The 21,854-nt window shown below is 39.9% G+C and overlaps 1 protein-coding gene across 1 annotated transcript in view; it reads right to left on the reverse strand.

The window, feature by feature from the left end:
• Positions 1 to 21,854, reverse strand: part of HS6ST3 (heparan sulfate 6-O-sulfotransferase 3) — a 534,806-nt gene that overhangs the window by 68,565 nt on the left and 444,387 nt on the right. Inside the window, exon 3 of the mRNA XM_050950170.1 lies at positions 11,162 to 11,180. Within this exon, the coding sequence (XP_050806127.1) occupies positions 11,162 to 11,180 (19 nt within the window). The remainder of the gene's footprint in view (positions 1 to 11,161; positions 11,181 to 21,854) is intronic.

Genomic DNA, 21,854 nt, shown 5'->3' on the forward strand with positions numbered 1-21,854 from the left:
ATTAGGGACAGTCCTAATTTTGGGGGCTTTTTCTTATATACGCACCTATTATCCCCCACCCTCATCCAAATTTTTTACACTTGCTATCTGGTCACCCTAGTTAAAGTAATAAGTGACAAAATGAAATTTATATCTATTATTATTTCGTATTTGATATAAGTTGCCAAAATAACCCACAAAATTATTGTTAGCATTTCCATGTCCCCTAACAAGTCTTGCTGCTGTAATCCCTTCCCCTTTGCTTTTTCTCCTTATTTTCTGGTGTTCAGCCAAAATCATTATTTCTGTAATTACAGCTGCTGTTTCTACTTTCTCTGAGTGGATCTGGAAACATTCCCAGACAAGGTGGCAGTATAGATGCTTGAGTGACTAGCAAAGAAGTAGTTGCTATTTCAGCACATTAGAGGGAGTGCAGGAATTTGTTAACCACGCTCAGTTGCTGTTTTGAAGCTGGTGTGGAAGGCTTCATTAAGGGCAGACATGCATATGTGTGTGTGTACATGCAGGAATAATTAGAAGCTCCTGACCAATCAATGGTGAGTTCTATCAAGGGTGCAAAACTGGCAGCCACAGTGAGGACCAGTCAGATCCATCTCAGCCCTAAAAGATAGAGCTGCCGGAGAAAAGATAGAGCTGCCAGAGTAAACTAGATTAAATCTGTGAGTTGGCTCCTAATGCAATTTCCTGTAATTTTACAGAAGTCAGGGGGATTGAGACTAGGAAAACACTACAAAGGAGGAATCACAGACTGGAGGCCAAATGTCTTTGTGAGTTGTATTATGTCACTGAACCAAAAACACTGTGCGAGCCCAACGGCTACAGCAATGGTAGCACGTGCTGAAGTGTGCACGTGCTCAGTATTGTGGGACACTGAAACAACTGGTTATGTGCTACAACTGAATGTTTTATCTAGCTGTCAATATAATATCCAGGGTAAGCCTATGTGAAAGCAGATTGTCCACTCGTCACAAGTTCCCCACCCCTGTACTTATTCTGTGAGGCTTAAACAGAGCCGGCCTTAGGGAAAATAGTGCCCTAGGCGAACATGTATTTTGGCACTCCAGCCTCTGCTGCCTCCCCAGGCTCCCCACCCATCCCCACATTACCCCAGCTCCAGCTGCCTCTCCGGGCTTCCCACAGAAGCCCAAGGAGAGGGGCAGCGACAGGAGGACACCAGTGGGCTGTGGTGGCAGGGGAGCAATGCTGAAGAATACTTTTTGAGATGACTCTGAGATGTAAATTGTAAATTCAACATTTTGCAGAGCATTTAGTTAAATGCAAGAGTTATTCCCTAAATGTTAAAATGTGACTAAACAGCAAATACATGGAATATCTGGTTCTTGTTCATAAAGCTAAAATGTAAGTATGTCATAAACAGATAACTAAGGGTTAATGTTCTTTACCTGTAAAGGGTTAACACAGGGAACCAAACACCTGACCAGAGGACCAATCAGGAAACAAGACTTTTTCAAATCTGGGTGGAGGGAAGTTTGGGTGTGAGTTCTTTGTCTTTTGTCTTGTGTCTGTGCCCTCTCGGCTCTGAGAGTGATTTTTCTACCTCCAGGCTTTCTAATCTTCTGGTTCCAAGTTGTAAGTACAAGGATAGTAAGACAATAGGTTTATATTGGTTTTTTTTTGTATTTACATGTGTGTAGTTGCTGGAATGTGTTAAATTGTATTCTTTTGGAATAAGGCTGTTTATTCACTTTTTTTTCTTAAGCAATTGACCCTGTATATTTTCACTTTATACAGAGACTATTTTTAATGTATTTTTCTTTCTTTTATAAAGCTTTCTTTTAAGACCTGTTGGAGTTTTTCTTTATTTTCTTAAGCAATTGACTCTGTATATTTTCACTTTATACAGAGACTATTTTTAATGTATTTTTCTTTCTTTTATAAAGCTTTCTTTTTAAGACCTGTTGGAGTTTTTCTTTAGTGGGTACTCCAGGGAAATGAGTCTGCAGCTCACCAGGGAATTGGTGGGAGGAAGAAGTCAGGGGGAAAATCTCTTTGTGTTAGATTTACTAAGCCTGACTTTGCATACCCTCTGGGTAAGGGGGAAGAGAGATTAGCTCTCTCGGTACTTGTGTTTCCAGGACTGGAAGCAGGGAATCTCCTAGGGTCGTCCAGGGGGGGGAGCCTGGGAGGAAGTAACCAGGAAACAAGGGGAGGGGGTTATTTCCCTTTGTTGTAGGACTCAGGCATCTGAGTCTGGGGGTCCCCCATGGAAGGTTTTGGGGAGACCACAGTGAGCTAGGCACTGTATAATTCCTGGCTGGTGGCAGCATTACCAGGTCCAAGCTGGTAACTAAGCTTGGAGGTTTTCATGCTAACCCCCATATTTTGGACGCTAAGGTCCAGATCTGGGAAAAATGTTATGACAAAGTACATGTGAATTTGCATTAAAGAGTTCTTTCTAACAGCATCAGACACATGCTTCTGAAACTGTATTCCTGGATGGGTAAAATAATATTCTGGTTCATATGCAGACTTGTCTCCTAGGAGGCACCCAAAGATATTTTGCTATACATTAAGGGCACTTCCTATGAAATACCCTTTACATTTTTTTCTTTTGGCATGACCTAGATTTGTTTTGAAACTCCCAATCATCCTACTGCACCTTGGTATGTTATAGCTGGCTGCCTCTTTCTGTAAATTCTTTTTTTCTGAAGTAGTTTATAAAAGGATCAGCAAAAGTTGGATACAGCTTTCTTCAGCAGCATATATATGGAAAAAAAAACTCCACCAAGAGTTGGATAAACTAGCAGTATAACTGCAGATATTGTAACCATCAGTAAAAAGGTTAACTGTTCAAATTTTCATTAGGCACAAAAATACTTTAATTTGCTGACCAACTAGAACAACTAGCAAAAGACACAAAAATTAACAGCAAATTTTTTGAAGTACATCAGTGGGGCCAAGATGATCAAGGTGCTAAAGGAGCATTCAAAGAAGACAAGGCCGTTGTGGAGAAGCTAAATTAATTCTTTGCATCAGTCATGCATGCGGTACATTCCCACACCTAAGCTATTCTTTTAAGGGGACACATCTGAGGTGTCCCAGATTGAGGTGTCAATAGAGAAAGTTTTGGCACAGACTGACACATTAAATAGTAATAAGTCACCAGGAGCAGATGGTATTCACCCAAGAGTCTGAAGGAACTCAAATATGAAATTGCAGAACTATTAACTATGGTATGTAACCTGTCATTTAAATCAGCTTCTGTACCAGATGACTAGTGGATAGCTATTGTGATAAGGTACTTTAAAAAAAAAGATTCCAGAAGTGATCTTGGAAATTAAAGGCTAGTAGGCCTAACTTCAGTCCCAGGCAAATTGGTTGAAACTATAGTAAACAACAGAATTATCAGATACCTAGATAAATATATATTGGGGAAGAATCGGCATGTCTTTTGTGTAGGGAAATCTTGCCTAATTCAATCTATTAGAATTTTTTGAGTGTGTTAACAAAGGTGGACAAGGGAGATTAAGTCGACATAGTGTATTGAACTTTCAAAAAGTCTTTTCTAAGGACCCTCACAAAAGGCTCTTAAGCAAAGTAAGGAGTCACGAGATAAGAAAAAAGGTCCTTTTATCAGTCAGTAACTAGTTGAAAGATAGGAAACAAAGGGTAGGACTAAATGTTTAGTTATCACAGTGAGAGAGGCAGATAGAGGGATCCCCTAAGGAAATGTACTGGGACCAGTGCTGTTCAATGTATTTATAAATAATTTGGAAAAAGGCATAAACAGTGAAGTGGCAAAGGTTGCTGATGATACTAAATTACTCAAGATAGGTCCAAAGCAGACTGTGAAGTGTTGCAAAGGGATTTCACAAGACTTGGTGACTTGGCAACAAAATGGCATATTAAATTCAGTGTTGATGAATTCAAAGTAATGCATATTGGAAAACATAATCCAAACTAGACATACAACATAATGGAGTCTAAAATAGCTGTTATCACTCATAAAAGGGATTGTGGAGTCATTGTGGATAGTTCTCTGAAATCACCTGCCTAGTGTGCAGCAGTAGCCAAAAAAGCCTACAGAATGTTAGGAATCATTAGGAAAGGGATAGATAATAAGACAGAAAATATGGTAATGCCACTATATAAATCCATTGTGCACCCATACCTTGAATACTACATGTAGTTCTGGTCAACCCATCTGAAAATAGATATATTAGAATTAGAGAAAGTACAGAGAAGGTGTGACAGATTTCAGTTACCAATCTGCCTGAGGCATCAGGTGATCAAGCTGAGGCCACAGGATCGTTTGGAGAGGAGATGACGAAACATACCAAGGGTTTAAATTTTAAAACTTTATTAATAAAATAATAAAATAACAGTGGAGAGTGCTGGGTGCTCCCCATGTCACTCAGAGGAAAAAAGAAAGCATTAATGCCCAAACCCTAACCCACTTTCATAGTCACACACACTCTACCCACAGCTCGCAAAGCCTGGGTGTAACGTAAGAAGAGGGAGTAGGGTGGACAGGAGTTCTGTCCTGGGCCCAGGTCGTCCGAGGTCACTGTAATCTCCGACTTGCTTTGGCTCTCAGGAGGGTTTTTAAGCCCTGGGTTCTTTTGGGGGTGTTTTCGTTCAGGGCCCTCTGTTCCTGGTGTTCTTTGTACCAGTCCAAACTGGCTTTCTGTGGCCTTCTCAGCTTTCCTCAAAACACGGATGCACAGCTCTGCTTCACCCCCTCCCTCTGACCTGTGTTTTCCATCTCTGCAGCCCTAGTTCAGTGTACCTTTTCTTTTCTCATGGCTGTCTGTGGCTGAGTAAGAGGAAAAACACTGCTGCAGATTTCCGTGACCTTGGACTGGAGCCAGCGTAGCGTCTTATCATTGGACTGAGCTAGCTAGCTACAGTGTTGAGTTAACCCATTCTCTGCTCTCTTCCTTTTTACCCCTCTTGGCCTCTTGCTAACTGTAAAGGATTCTTCCATTCCACATTCACACCTTTGACTTTCCCTTCCCTCCCCCCCGAATGCCTGGCAATGCTTACAACCATGATAGCAACATACAATGCTGATCTGCCTTCCCATGGGACCCCCAGAAGGAGGGACTCCTTGGGCCTGTGACAAAGGGTTCTTTTGGGGGTTTTGCAACAAAAATGATTAGGGGTATGGAACAGATTATATATGAGGAGAGACTAAAAAGACTAAGACTGTTCAGTTTAGAAAAGATACGATTAAAGGGGGATATGAGAGAGGTCTGTAAAATCATGAATGGTGGAAAACGTTATTTACCCCTTCACATAACATACAAACCACAGGTCACCCAATGAAATTAACAGGCAGCAGAGTTAAAAATTTATTGCCAGGGATGTTGTAAAGACCAAAAGTACAAGTGGGTTAAAAAAGAACTAGGTAAATTAATGGAGAATAGTCCTATCAATGACTATTAGCCAAGATGGTCAGGAATGCCATGCTCTGGGTGACTCTAAACCTCTGACTAATAGAAGCTGGCATTGGACAGCAGAGGATGGATCACTCAGTAAATTGCTCTGTCCTGTTCACTCCTTTTGAAGCATCTGGCTCCAGCCACTGACAGAAGACAGGATACTGGGCTAGATGGACCATTGGTCTGACCCATTATGCCATTCTCCAGCACATAATGATCTCCAGCACATAATGAATATTCTTGTTATAAGACACATCTAAAATATTTTGGCTTTCTAGAGCTGTCTGGTTGAGAGATACACAACAGGAGCATTAGCAAGAGAATTCCCACCAGAAATATTGGAGGACTTGAGAAGTCTCATAGACAATTAGAAGCAAACAGGTAATCAATCATCTCCAAACTTTATCCAATCCAATCTCATAAAACTGTTATTTAATATGACTTTTGTCAGCCTACTGCTCCTAAGAGAATTTCTGCTCGTAGACAGAAAAAAAAAAAGACATGTTGCTAATCTTTCATGTTAAGGAAACAAAATCAAACTAATAAAATAAAATTAGCAAATCTGCTCAGTGCAATGGAAATCAGCTAAATCTGCTGCCTTAAAAGTTTTTACATGTTACTGCCAATTTTCCTTTCTCACGTTTTCAGAAATTTCAAATTACCCTCTTTTCAGTTGCATGGTTTAGCTTCTATATTAGGATGATCAAACATACTTTCATTGGGGAGTAAATGTTCTTTTGTGAGAGTATTGGAACAAGAGGGACAGATTGCATTTGGTATGCTATTAAAAATGCCATTTGTCTTAATCTTCCTCATACACACCTTTGGGGCTATGAGAAAAAAAATAATAAAAAAGAAATGCATAGGTTGCTTCTCATGAAATGCCGACATTGGCACGAGACACTTCTTGTGCAGGGAGATAGTATTTTCACACATTAACAGCTCAACCAAAGAATGTTTGCATTTTATCACCTATAAAAGTTATGTCTTATTTTTAGGCTTCAAGATAGCAGTATAAATGCTGTCTGTTTGCATAGCAAAATATCTGACACTGCTCAGGAACAAATTACCACACTCTTGAAGTTCTGTGTTATATCTGACATTCAGCAATGTTGTTAATTAAGTTTTGACAGCTGTTGTCAAGTCTTTGCTTCAGCATTCTCCACAAGTCGAAACATGCCAGAATCAACTACAAGTTTTATGAAAAATTGCTGCAACCAAAGATTACAATAGAAGACAGAGAAGTGTGCCACTAAAAACAGATGAACCTCCAGGACCAGATAACTGAATTCCAGCCATAAACAAAGTGGTCAATCAAGTTACAGAATCAGTAGTGGAGATTTTTAGCTCCTGACCAAAACATCATTATTTAGAAAAAGAGAAAGGAAAACTAGGAAACGGACCTTTAAGTTTGACCTCTGAACTGGAAAAGATTCTGAATCTGTTGAATGACATAAGAACGGCCATACTGGGTCAGACCAAAGGTCTATCCAGCCCAGTATCCTATCCACTGACAGTGACCAATGCCAGGTGTCCCAGAGTGAGTGAACTTAACTGGTAATGATCAAGTGATCTCTCTCCTGCCATCCATCTCCACCCTCTGACAAACAGAGGCTAGGGACATCATTCCTTACCCATCCTGGCTAATAGCCATTAATCGACCTGTCCGCCATGAATTTATCTAGTTCTCTCTAAACCTTGTTATAGTCCTGGCCTTCACAATCTCCTCAGGCAAGGAGTTCCACAGGTTGACTGTGTGCTGTATGAAAAAAAAAACTGCCTTTTATTTGTTTTAAACCTGTTGCCCATTAATTTCATTTGGTGACCCCTAGTTCTTATATTATGGGAACAAGTAAATAACTTTTCCTTGTTCACTTTCTCCATATCACTCATGATTTTATATACCTCTATCATATCCCCCCTTACTCTCCTCTTTTCCAAGCTGAAAAGTCCTAGCCTCTTTAATCTCTCCTCATATAAGACCTGTTCGAAATCCTTAATCATTTTAGTTGCTCTTCTCTGAACCTTTTCTAATGCCAGTATATCTTTTTTGAGATGGGGAGACCACATCTGAATGCAGTATTCAAGATGTGGGTGTACCATGGATTTATATAAGGGTAATAAGATATTCTCCACCTTATTCTCTATGCCTTTTTGAATGATTCATAACATCCTGTTTGCTTTTTGACTGCCACTGCACACTGCCTGGACGTCTTCAGAAAGCTATCCACGAAGACTCCAAGATCTTTTTCCTGATTAGTTGTAGCTAAACTAGCTCCCATCATATTGTATGTATAGTTGGGGTTATTTTTTCCAATGTGCATTACTTTACATTTATCCACATTAAATTTCATTTGTCATTTTGCTGCCCAATCACTTAGTTTTGTGAGATCTTTTTGAAGTTCTTCACAGTTTGCTTTGGTCTTAACTATCTTGAGCAGTTTAGTATCATCTGCAAACTTTGCCACCTCGTTGTTTACTCCTTTCTCCAGATCATTTATGAACAAGTTGAATAGGATGTCAAGTATCGTGTTAGTCTGGATCTGTAAAAGCAGCGAAGAATCCTCTGGCACCTTATAGACTAACAGACGTTTTGGAGCATGAGCTTTCGTGGTGAATACCCACTTCGTCAGATGCATGTAGTGGAAATTTCCAGGGGCAGGTATATATATGCAAGCAAGGTAGAGATAATGAGGTTAGTTCACTCAGGGAGGATAAGGCCCTGTTCTAGCAGTTGAGGTGTGGAGACCAAGGGAGGAGAAACTGCTTTTGTAGTTGGCAAGCCATTCACAGTCTTTGTTTAATCCTGAGCTGATGGTGTCAAATTTGCAGATGAACTGAAGCTCAGCAGTTTCTCTTTGAAGTCTGGTCCTGAAGTTTTTTTGCTGCAGGATGGCCACCTTAAGATCTGCTATAGTGTGGCCAGGGAGGTTGAAGTGTTCTCCTACAGGTTTTTGTATATTGCCATTCCTAATATCTGATTTGTGTCCATTTATCCTTTTCCGTAGAGACTGTCCAGTTTGGCCAATGTACATAGCAGAGGGGCATTGCTGGCATATGATGGCGTATATTACATTGGTGGATGTGCAGGTGAATGAACCGGTGATGGTGTAGCTGATCTGGTTAGGTCCTGTGATGGTATCTACACCAGCGACATGTGGGCAGAGTTGGCATTGAGGTTTTTTGCATGGATTGGTTCCTCTCTACTCAGACCCTATTCCACCAGCACTCCCAGCTATCTCCGTGACACCACTGATTTCCTGAGGAAACTACAATACATTGGTGACCTTCCAGAAAACACCATCCTAGCCACCATGGATGTAGAGGCTCTCTACACGAACATCCCACACACCAATGGAATACAAGCTGTCAGAAACAGTATCCCTGATGATGCCACAGCACAACTGGCTGCTGAGCTCTGTGCCTTTATCCTCACACATAATTATTTCAAATTTGATGACAATATATATCTCCAGATCAGTGGCACCACTATGGGCACCCGCATGGCCCCACAATATGCCAATATTTTCATGGTCGACCTGGAACAATGCTTCCTCAGCTCCCGTCCACTCACACCCCTTCTCTACCTACACTACATTGATGACATCTTCATCATCTGGACCCACGGGAAGGAGACTCTGGAAAAATTCCACCACGATTTCAACAGCTTCCACCCCACCATCAACCTCAGCCTGGACCAATCTACACGGGAGGTCCACTTCCTAGACACCACGGTGCAAATAAGTGATGGTCACATTACCACCACCCTATACTGAAAACCTACCGACCGCTATGCCTATCTTCATGCCTCCAGCTTCCATCCCGGGCACATCACACAATCCATTGTCTACAGCCAAGCACTGAGGTACAACTGCATCTGCTCTAACCCCTCAGACAGAGACCAACACCTACAAAATCTCCACCAAGCATTCTCAAAACTACAATACCCACACGAGGAAATAAGGAAACAGATCAACAGAGCCAGACATGTACCCAGAAGCCTCCTACTGCAAGACAAACCCAAGAAAGAAACTAACAGGACTCTACTGGCCATCACATACAGTCCCCAGCTAAAACCCCTCCAATGCATCATCAGGGATCTACAACCCACCCTGGACAATGATCCCACACTTTCACAGGCCTTGGGTGGCAGGCCAGTTCTCGCCCACAGACAACCTGCCAACCTGAAACATATTCTCACCAGTAACTGCACACCACACCATAGTAACTCTAGCTCAGGAACCAATCCATGCAACAAACCTCGATGCCAACTCTGCCCACATGTCGCTAGTGTAGATACCATCACAGGACCTAACCAGATCAGCCACACCATCACCGGTTCATTCACCTGCACGTCTACCAATGTAATATACGCCATCATATGTCAGCAATGCCCCTCTGCTATGTACATTGGCCAAACTGGACAGTCTCTACGGAAAAGGATAAATGGACACAAATCAGATATTAGGAATGGCAATATACAAAAACCTGTAGGAGAACACTTCAACCTCCCTGGCCACACTATAGCAGACCTTAAGGTGGCCATCCTGCAGCAAAAAAACTTCAGGACCAGACTTCAAAGAGAAACTGCTGAGCTTCAGTTCATCTGCAAATTTGACACCATCAGCTCAGGATTAAACAAAGACTGTGAATGGCTTGCCAATTACAAAACCAGTTTCTCCTCCCTTGGTCTCCACACCTCAACTGCTAGAACAGGGCCTCATCCTCCCTGAGTGAACTAACCTCGTTATTTCCAGCTTGCTTGTATATATGTACCTGCCCCTGGAAATTTCCACTACATGCATCTGACGAAGTGGGTATTCACCCACTAAAGCTCATGCTCCAAAACGTCTGTTAGTCTATAAGGTGCCACAGGATTCTTTGCTGCTTGAATAGGATGGTCCCAGGACTGACCCTTGGGGAACACCACTAGATACCCCTCTCCATTTTGAAAATTTACCATTTATTCTTACCCTTTGTTCCCTGTCTTCTAACCAGTTCTCAATCCATGAAAGGACCTTCCCCCTTATCCCATGACAACTTGATTTATGTAAGAGTCTTTGGTGAGGGATCTTGTCAAAGGCTTTCTGGAAATCTAAATACACTATGTCCACTGGATACCCCTGGTCCACTTGTTTGTTGACCCCTTCAAAGAACTCCTATAGATTAGTAGGATATGATTTCCCTTTACAGAACCCATGTTAACTTTTGCCCAACAATTTATGTTCTTCTATGTATCTCATAATTTTATTCTTTACTATTGTTTCAACTAATTTGCCCAGTGCTGATTTTAGACGTACTGGTCTGTAATTGCCGAGATCACCTCTAGAACCCTTTTAAATATTGGCATTACATCTTCCAGTCACTGGAACAGAAGCCGACTTAAAGGATAGGTTAAAAACCATAGTTAATAGTTCCTCAATTTCACATTTGAGTTCTTTCAGAACTCTTTGGTGAATGCCATTTGATCCCGGTGACTTGTTACTGTTAAGTTTATCAATTAATTCCAAAACCTCTTCTAGTGACACTTCAATCTGTGATGATTCCTCAGATTTGTCACCTACAAAGGACAACTCAGGTTTGGGACTCTCCTAAAATCCTCAGCAGTGAAGCCTGAAGCAAAGAATTCATTTAGTTTCTAAGCAATGACTTTATCGTCTTTAAGTGCTCCTTTTGTATCTCGATCATCCAGGGGCCCCACTGGTTGTTTAGTAGGCTTTCTGCTTCTGATGTACTTAAAAACATTTTGTTATTACCTTTTGAGTTTTTGGCTAGCTGTTCTTCAAACGCCTTTTTGGCTTTTATTACATTTTTACACTTAGTTTGGCAGTGTTTAGGCTCCTTTCTATGTATCTCACTAGGATTTGACTTCCAAAAAAAAAATAATGGAAAATTTCCACAGGAAAATCCAGATCAAAGACAGTTGGGTGTCTAGGTATGGCTGTGATGTTATGCTTAGAATTGTTTAAAAATGTATCTGTTAAGATGACAGCAAGAGCTGTAACTGATGACATTGCTATAGATACATTTTAGGAAGCTATTAAAATATAAATAAAAGGAGTTTGCATGCTGAAAGAATTAGGAACAAAGATAAATATTGAATAAGAACTTTATATTCCTGAGAACTGCCACTTATTTTTGACAAACTGATGTGTTATTGATAATTTACCAAAGAGATTCTCTCTAACTTTCATTGCTTTGGTGAATTTTTCATTGGTCTTAAATAATTCTAGTAGAATTAAATTGTTTATTTCAATTTTGCTTTCTTTCCAGTGGTTTTAATCACCCTGGCTTTTCACTGAACAAGAATCAAACCCTAAATATAAGTAAATAGTCTCACTAGTTTTAGATATATCATTGCTAAAAATAGTTTGTTCTACAACATATTTAGGTCTTTTGAATTATCTTTAGGATTTTTAAGAGGAAAAATATCTGGCATTTCTATGTATATAATCAGTCCTTTTCCTCTCCATGAGATCTTGAGGCATAATTTTAAAGATATTGTCCATACTCACTGTAACAGGGTGCAGTCATCTCTCATGAGCACCCACTTGGCCAAGTGAGCACGCCTGCACGCTCTCTCTCAGATTGTCCCTGCTCCGGGATAGAGCAGTGCTCCAGGGCTCCCTTCCTGGAGACAATGTCTTCACCCTCTTGGGGCTTCCTAGCTACAGCTCTCCAGCTGGGACACTATAGTTTAGTCTCTCTTTTGGGGTGCCTCAATGTCCAGGCCACTTCCACCCAGTGGCTAATGCAGGGGTGGAGGGCAATCCAGGCTCATCCACTACTCTGGGTCCCAGCCCAGGGACCCTATAGATTTCAGCCATCTGCTGTGTCCCTTTAACTATGTCGCACAGCTTCTCTAATTCCCCAGGCCACTTCTCCACAGCCCCACACCATCTTCACCCTTACCTCAAGGCATTGTCCTTGCTGAGGGCTCCTCTTGCTCTCCTTGGCTTCTGGAAGCACTGCCCTGTCTAGGGTTCTGCAGCTCCATCAGCCAGCCACACACCAACCACCCTGCTACAGCTCTAGCAAGGAACTGAACTCCCTCTGGCCCTGCAGCTCTTATACTAGGCTGCTGGGCCCTGACTGGCTGTGTCCCACACAGCCACTTTAGGCAGCTTGGAGGACCCTCTCCACTGTTCTTTTTTGGGGCAGGGTGTATCAGGGCCATGAGGTCTCCAGCAGGAGGACTCAGAGGGTCTGTATACCCAGTCCCACTCACAATGAAATCCCTTCATTCTATGCATTTTGGAGACTATACTACAGGGCTTGAGAATGGCTCAATTACTTCCAATAGTAGTTTAGTCAGCATTACTATCATGGCATCCTTGTCTTTTTTATGTTGAGGAGCAAGAGAATACAAAGAAATAAAATTAATCACAATTAATTTTTTTATTCTCCCTGAAGATCAGTTTCTGAAACAAATATATAGTTGTACTGTTCAATTTATATTTGCTTATTTTTGCAGCATCATGAATCTTTTTAGAGATCTACATGTGCTCTCCAATTTATTTTTCATGGAATATTAAAAAAATAATGACTTTTCACAGCATGATAATAATTGTTGCTTTATTGCCTACTGTTAGGAAAAATCACTTTTTAATCCTTCTTCAGCATGTTTAGATGGCCTCAGACCCCCCTAGCAAAGGTAAAAGCTACTAGCTATTAAATATCATATCATCTGAACTCCCAATACCAGATACATTGAAACATTTCCCATATTGCTATATAATCCCTCATCTAAGCAGTTTCTTTATTTGGATCGGTATATTTTCCATGACATACTAAAGAATTAAAAAGAAAAGTATCTTTGGTTTTAAGTAGGACACATTCTTGTAGAGAGCATACAACTGTGCATCCATCTTTCCTCTCCATGGGCTCCTTGCCTGTTCAAAAGGCCAGCAGGGAATGAAGTATTAGGGGCAGAATGGAATAGGAGCCATTGGATTTGCATTTATTCTGATCTACTGGCCAGAAACCTGAACAGGGCAAAGTGAGCAATGGCCTACAGGCTGAAATGACAACTCAAGTGTGTGGTGTGGGTACTAACCCCACAACACCCACTTGATTCTCTACACAAAGACTGTTTATCCTTACTTTGGCAGGGAGAAGTGAATTTCACTGCATACTGGCTTTATAATTAAAATATGCAACTCAATAAAATAAAATTAAAAAATCAGTCAGAAACATTGCCCGAGGATATATCTAATACATGATGCTATTTTATTTTCCTTTTTAATGTATTTTTATCATCTTCACAGGGAGTTCATTAAATCTGGAAAGCTATCGAAATTCTGTCCGTGGATTGTATTACTATTGTGACTATCGATCCAGGCTACTGTGAACCATAACAACATGCTTCCATAAATTTGGATAGTATAGCAATCTGTTGCTGCTGCATTGATTTAATTTATCCCTTGTGGATGGAATAGTGAAATATTTTTGATGCATAATCTTTGTCTGGAATGAGTGAAAAAAAGTCACATGATATGGCGGGAGTCAAATTAAGTCAAATTTTCCATTACAATTGCTTGATAAACAATGCATGCATTGTGCAAATCTGACAAAGATGACATTAGGATTTAATCAGTTCTTCCATACTGTGAGAGTTATCTAGAATTATTTATCTGGAATGTCAAACAAAGATATAGTATTGTCTTATAAACTCTAAACTTTTGGCTATAGTGCAATATTTTCTGGTAAAGGTTAAGCCACCAGAAATACCTGCCAATGTCAGATGGACTTTGTGATCTCTGAAGACACATTATTATTAGTATTGCTGTGTAGCACCGACGAGTCCTAGCCATGGACCAGGACCCCAGTTTGCTAGATGCTGCACAAACACAGAAGAAAAAGACAGTTCCTGCTTTGGGGAGTTTAAAATCTGAGTATGACATGAGACAACATGTGGATACAGACCAATGGAGAAATGCAAATAAATAATGAGACTAAATGAAATGAAAATTAATAAAATGAATGAATGAAAATCCATGCCAGCATAAAGGGTCAGCATTTACATCTTTAAAATATGAATTACATGGGTCTTAAATTATGCATAGTCCTCATACTACTTAGTTTCAGCCAACGTGAGTATCATAAAACATTATAAAATGCAGTGTGATGTCAAATAATCATACACAATCTGAACTAGCAGCATTCTGAAACTGAAGCACAGCAAAGTGAAGGACTCTACATAAGTGAGCAGACAACATCATTAAAAAGCTTAGGAAGCAATACTAGTTATTTCTTAGCAATGGGAAACAATGTACTGAAATTGAAACAGTAATGAAGAATATGTTAGAGGCCAGAGTAAATATTCAATAACCTGCAGCCTGCAATATGATAAAGAATCCTTAAAAGTCAGATGGCATCAAGAGTTCATATGCTGACAGCTTCCAGGGCAAGAAGGAATCACTGCAATCATCTAGTCTGATTTTCTTTACAGTACAGGCCACAGAACTTCCCCAAAATAATTACATTTGCACCTTATTTTCAGGCTGAATTTGTCTAGTTTCAACTTCCAGCCACTGGATCGTATTATACCGTTCCCTGCTAGACTGAAGAGCCCATTATTAAATATTTGTCCCGCCACGTAGGTATTTACAGACTGTAATCAAGTCACCCTTTTACCTTCTCTTTGTTAAGGTAAATAAATGGAGCTCCTTGAGTCTATCACTTTAATCATTCTTGTGGCTCTTCTGTGAACCTTCTCCAATTTATCAATATCCTTTTTTAATTGTGGGCACCAGAATGGACACAGTACCACAGCAGAGGTCACACCAGAGCCAAATACAGAGGTAAAATAACTTCTCTACTCCTGTTCAAGATTCCCCTGTTCATGCATCCCAAATTGTATCAGCTCTTTTGGTTGCAGTGTCACACTGAGAGCTCATATTCAGCAGATTATCCACCATGACTCTCAAATGTTTTTCAGTCACTGTTTTTTCCAACCTGTAAGTATGGTCTATATTCTGTTCTGCATAGTCATTTCTGTAATTAGGGATATGTAAAAGCTACCTCTATAAACATTCACTGGAAGCCACCAAATATATTTCACTTGGGGCCTCAGGATACTTTTGTATATGATCTCAAAATGTTATCTTCTAAAACTTGCTCTTAAACACTACAGTTGCCCTTACCTGTGTTTAACACATCAATTTTACAAGGTAATATCATTAATTAAAGATGAACTGAAAAGCAATCCTGGAAAATCTCCCACTGGCAATAAAGGAAGATTAGAGAATGCAACAGATTTTGTCCTCTGGTTAAAAGTGGTCCCAGTCTTTCCATCGGTTCTGGATTTGTTCACTATATTTTCATGTTTTTTGGATTGTAATTTATTTGTTTACTAAAGACTACTATAAAAGGTATTTTAAAATGGGGCAGAGGTCATGTTGGGGAGGATAATAATAATATATATTGACAAAGTCATGCTGGACAATCGTAAGAGAGTGGTGGAAGGTGGGTATATTAGCCCTAGAATGATAAAGGTCTTTTTCCCTATAAGCAGAAAGCGGGTTACCTCAGGTCAATTAGGGCCATCTGAGTCCAATTAAGGGCTACTTGAGACCTTTAAAAACTCCTCCAGTGATAAGGGAAAGGAGAGACAAGCTGCTGCAGGGCTAGTGGAAGCAGGGAGAAAGTCTGCTCCAGGGTGGAGTGCTGCTCTCCTCCCTACAGGGGAAGCTACATAACAGACTGCCTATTTAGGGGAAAGACTGGCACCCCAGGGCCATTAACAAGGTCACCCACCCTCACAGTGTGGGTAGGGAAAGGTATTCTGTTTTGTGCTAGAATTGAGGTGGGGGAGGTTGTTCGTTTGTTTGGAGGAGGTGCACTCCTTGGCCCTGCCCTGAGGCCTGCCTGGAAAATATTGGGAAATAACAGTCCACGCAAATGGGAAAGTGAACACTGTCCAGAATGGGGCTGATTTACTCCAGGCACCCAATGCCAGAGGGGAAAGCGCTGAGCCTGCCAAAGTGGAGGAGCTGCCTTGCCATAATATATAAACTGCTCCCCTTTTCCTTTGAAAATGTCCAATAATTAGATGCTTAGGGATGCTAACAGACATGAATCAGATGAGAAACAGCCAGATCTCACATTTCTCCCTCTCTTACAAATATACAAGTCTTCCCATTCACTCACTTATATGGTAAGAGGTGTTTTCTTAGTGCTGAATAGAAAGTCATATTTTTCCTTTAGTAAGGGTTTTAAGTAGATTTACAGTTGATTGATTTACTGATTTGCTTTACCCTGTAAAAAAGTGATACTCAGAATGAGGCTCAGGAGCTTCATGTGGTTTTTTAATGTGTCTCCTGCAGCTCTTTGCAGCAAATGATATTAAAACATTGTGCAATTTAATTATTAACCAATCTAAGTTATTAACCAGTCAGGATGCTTTTACTATGTTATTAACCAATTATACACCACTTAGTCAGTCATTTTGCTGTGAGAATAATATATATACAGACACACATAAATAGTAATAGTATATGAAACAATTAACTCACACTACTGTGGCTTTTTTGAGTAATATTGATTGCTTATTTGGCTCCTGAACCACAGAAGTCTGAGAATCACTGCTATAGAAGATTAACTGTTCATAGTGGCCAAGCAACTCAACGTGAGCCCCCAGTATGATGTTCTGGCTAAAAGGGCCAATGCAATTCTTAGACGTATAAACAGGGGAGCAATGAGTCGGAGTAGGGAGGTGATTTTACTTCTGTGTACAGCATGGGTGAGGCCAATATTGGAAAACTGCATCCAGTTCTGATGTCCAAACTTTTAAAAAGAATGGTGGTGGCACTCTGAGTACTAACTGAATAGGGATTGGACTGCTTCCCTACCAAATTGAGCAGCTGCGCTAGATACAAGATCTAAGCAATAGTGCTTTATAAAGATACGAACAGAACTCCATGTGGCAGCCTTACATATTTCAACTATTGCAACATCTGATGTATGATAAAGAGGTAGTCATTGCCCTACTCATTAAGTTTTGCCCTTAGTAAGAGGAGAAACAGATGCAGTCTTATATCTCTGTACTATACACTCTGTACCCCATCTAGACAGTGACTGTGAAGAAATAATGTGACCTTTTCAGTTGTCAGTGTAGGAAATAAAAAAAAATTAGGGGATTTTCAAAACTCTTCAGTCCTGCTAGGATAGTAAGCTAAAGCTCTTTGAGCATCTACGGTATGTAATTTGAATTCTCCTTTATGAGCATGTCTAGGAAAGAAAACTGATAAACTAATCTTTGATTAACATGGAATTCTGACACTGTTATGAGAGAAACTGACCTGACAATACCACAACCATTTTGTGCATTCAGCCGTAATTAACTGGGAGCAAGAACACCAGGAAGTTAGAAATAACTTAGAGCGTTGTATAAGCATATGAAATAACTGTAGTTTTGCTGATAAAGATGGAAAGTAAAATTAGAAGACTCATGAGAATGGGCAGAAGTATGGATGGCTGACCTTGGATCTGGGTGTTCCTGATTCTCAGGTTTTGCTGATGTTATAACTAGGAGTTGCTTGCTGATGTTAGAAAAATTGTTAGCTTGCAAGGGTTATTATGAGTTATTACTAGCTTTGTTTTGAGAAACCTATAAAGAGATCAGTCAGAGTGTATAATTTGGAGAGGTTTTCTATGAGTTAGGATGCTGACATCCAACTCTCCAGCAGCTAGGAGGAAGGCTGGCCACCAGAAGCATGCCGCTGACCACTTGACATTACCGCAGACTTTGGGTATCTATACCTGGGTTGCTCTAGACTATTGCTATTTCAGATGCGTGCTTTGGACTCAAGAAAAAAAGATTTTTGGGTGAAAGCACTAATGTTTGAACCACTCATTTATCAGATTGTTGGTGTCACTGTGGCATAACCCTAGGTAACTCGGAAAGGTGGTAGACCACAAGTGTCAATGAAGCCCTCCTGTTGTAGGCCTCAATGAACCAATGTTCCTCCATGTTAAACACTTTGTGTAACCTAGTGTAATCTAATATGTTAAGATCCGTAAAATGTAATGTCAGCAGTTAGTTTTCTGATTGTAACAGCCAGTTCCCTGCTGTAACACACTGGAGCTAAATTGAAGCAAGTTTCAAGGCTGCTTTTAGATACAGCATACATGTCTCTGTAGCAGAAAGGGGGAGAGGGAGAGGAAAGACAAAGGAGTGTGTGAGAAGAGAATGCTGCAGCTGGACAGAAGAGGGAGGGGAAACGGAGGATTGTTAGTCAGCAAGAAAAGTTCTCATGGGATATAAAGGAACAGACTGCTTGTTTTAGCTGTGCTTGATTTGAGGCATCAGCCTCCCAGCACCACTTTGAGATCTCAAATAAACTTGTGTTTTGCTTCTCCATCCTGGTGTGTTCATTGGCGTTAAGCACTCTGGGCAACGAACTGCTGTTGATTGCCTCTGCCTTCTGTGTCGGCAACAAGATGGAGGAATTATGTCTCCACTGATTTATTTCCTGAAACTGCCTGGAGACAGAAAAATATGTTGCCATAGCTTTGGGATGAGAAAATCCTGAGAAAGAACTCTAGGGCAAGGCTGAAGGACAACTGTATCTCCATGAAATACAGTGAATGGAGGGTCTGCCATGTGGGCATGTAACTTGCTTACATGTCTGGCTGAACTAATTGCTATTATAAGATCTATCTTACTAGATAAATGAAACAAATAACTATCTATCTACCACGGACTCAAAAGAGGGCTCATGAACTGTGTTAAGACTACATTGATGTCCCATAATGCAACCAGATATTTTATTGGCACTAGCCATTAACCAGTCCTTGCACATAACGAAGTTAAGAAATTTATGTGAAGACAAATTTATTATCTATGAGCACATGATGTGCTGCTGTTGCTGGTAAGTGTATTTTCAGAGAAGATACTGAAAGATGCAGAGACATTAGATGCGGTAAGTATTCAAAAACACATTGAATTGGTGTCTTCACAGAACCTTTGTGCTAGTCTCTTATCCTGTCCACCAAGTTAGCACACTTAAGATTGCAAAAAGGCTTGGCAGAATTTGATTTTTTAAAATAATTTTGATGGATAATATCTGCTTATTTTAAAGTATTTATTTTTATTGATTTAAATGGTCATAGTTCAAAATTCTGGGTTTTAAAGATGTTTTTTATTTTTAATAAATTTTAATTTTCACAACTGCAGGAAATTATGGGTGGGATCAGACAACTGGGGAGAGAGTGTCTGACAATTATTTAATGACAATAGATATTTAGATTTAAAAAGTTAAAGGTTTAAAACCATTAAAAATACAAATTGACAGCATGCCAAAATATATAAAGTAAATATCCTTAAATCATAAATATTAAATCAAATATCCTTAAAGCTTTAATAAATTTTCAAACAGTATTTTTCTTACTTTGGCTATCTGTAAATTTCAATGATGATAGATGGAAATATTATTTCATTGGTCTGTGTTTTTACAGAGAAATCAACATTTACTGACAAAAATATAATCCTTCCAAGCCTAATCATAACACTTTCTTGTTGGCTGCTTCATAGCATTAATCAGAGCATGTTGTATCTCTAAAGTGCAAAATTTTTCAAGTCCACTAAGGTTCTATGGCCAATGCAGCCAGTTGTAGCAAAAGAAGGCTAGGGTGATAAATCTTCTCATCCTGTTGACATAATATGTCCTGTGTTATTGGAAGATGTTTGAATGCCCCCTTTGAAAGACAAAGAAGATGTGTTTCACCATTTGTGTCTCAGCCATGCTGGAGCAATTACAATTATCCTGGCTGCACTTTGTCTTACCTTTCTTATTACCCTCTGTCTAAAAGGAAAAGAAGGTAAAGCATAAAACAGATCCATTCTGCAATTCAGGAGAAAATCATCCAATATGGATAACTGTCTCTCCTGCTCTTGAGTAAAAATGGGGACACTTAGTGTTCTGGCTAGTGGCAAAAAGATCTATGTCCAGAAATTCCCACAAGTTGAAAATATCTATATTACTGACTATTTCAGAAACCATTAATGTAATTGTATGAGAGCTCTGCTGAACTGATCTGTTAGGTCATTGTCTTGGCCTGCTTGCTGCAGGGTAATTAGGTACATGCAGGGGATACACGCACCAAACCCATAAATTGATTGCTTCCTTGGAGGATCGAATGACCTCCTACCTGTTTGTTCAGCTAATAAATTGCCATTTTGTTGTTGTGATGACCTGAATACTTTGTCCTGGATATGAAGTAGAAAATATTTGAGAGCTAGATGGCAATCTCTGAACTCCAGTGCATTTATATGTAGTGTCTTTTCTTAAGAGCCCCAATTATATTCAACTGATTGTACAGCTATGCTTCTTACTCAATCTTGGAAGCATGGGAGGTGATTATTAATTATTGAGTAAGGAGTTGAATGGCACCCCTTTTGTAACATTCATTCAGTGTCCACCATGTCTGAGAGAGCAGAATTTCTTTTGGGATGAACAGTGTCCTGAATTATGCTTGGTCTGTAATTCTATGCCAATCAATGCAGCAGAAGTCTCATTCTGGGAACCTAGCATAAGATATGACATATGTTGCCAAAGCTATGAGACCCAACAGACCTAAAAATATTACTTTTTTAGTAGGATTTTGATGTAGTAGCTATATGATCAATTGAAGATTATGGAGTCTTTCAGGTGGCAGAAAAACTCTTCCTTCGTGCGAATAGAGAACTATTCCTATAAATGGAATTCTCTGAGGAGGAAAAAGAAGGGACTTTTCCATATTTAATATGAGTTCTAATCTTTTGCAAAGAGAACATATGTAATGTGTGTCCTTCATAAGGGCATTTTTTGTAGAGGCTTTGAGAAGCCAATCATCCAAATCAGGGTAAACAAGAACAACAAAAATGATTGTAAAAGGTTGCTGCTGCTGCTGCTAAGAACTTTGTAAAAACATCGGGGCAGTAGAAAGAACCTTGTACCAAAAATTGTGTTACCCAACTGTGAAGTGGAGGTACTTTGTGGTGATTTGATCTGATATAATGGTGGAAGTATGCATCCTAGAGACTGAGAGCTGCAAACAAATCTAGGGTCAAAAGGGAAGGGATTGCAGATGCTAGATTTTATGGAAATGAAATTTTCTGATATAGGTGTTGAGCTTCATCAGTCAGTATTAAGGTCCTCCATCTTCCTTTGGTATCAGAAAATATCTTGAGTAAAAAGACCTGATTCCTGGTCCTCCTCTATTACTCCTGTCTGTAGTAGAGACTGCATTTCCAAAGTTAGAAAGCTCTTATAAGAGGGGTCCTTGAGTAGGGAAGGGAGATGAGGCTGATGGCATAATCTTTTTCTATTAGTTCCAAAATCCATTTGTCCAAAGTGATGGAATTCCAAGAGTCAATGAAATGGCAAAACTGGTTTCCAAAGGTTGGAGATGTATCTTTTTTTTTTTATACACAGATCAATCTTAAGCTCTTGATCCTCATATCAC

Source organism: Gopherus flavomarginatus, chromosome 1 (genome assembly GCF_025201925.1).
Source record: "Gopherus flavomarginatus isolate rGopFla2 chromosome 1, rGopFla2.mat.asm, whole genome shotgun sequence".
NCBI lineage: Eukaryota > Metazoa > Chordata > Testudines > Testudinidae > Gopherus > Gopherus flavomarginatus.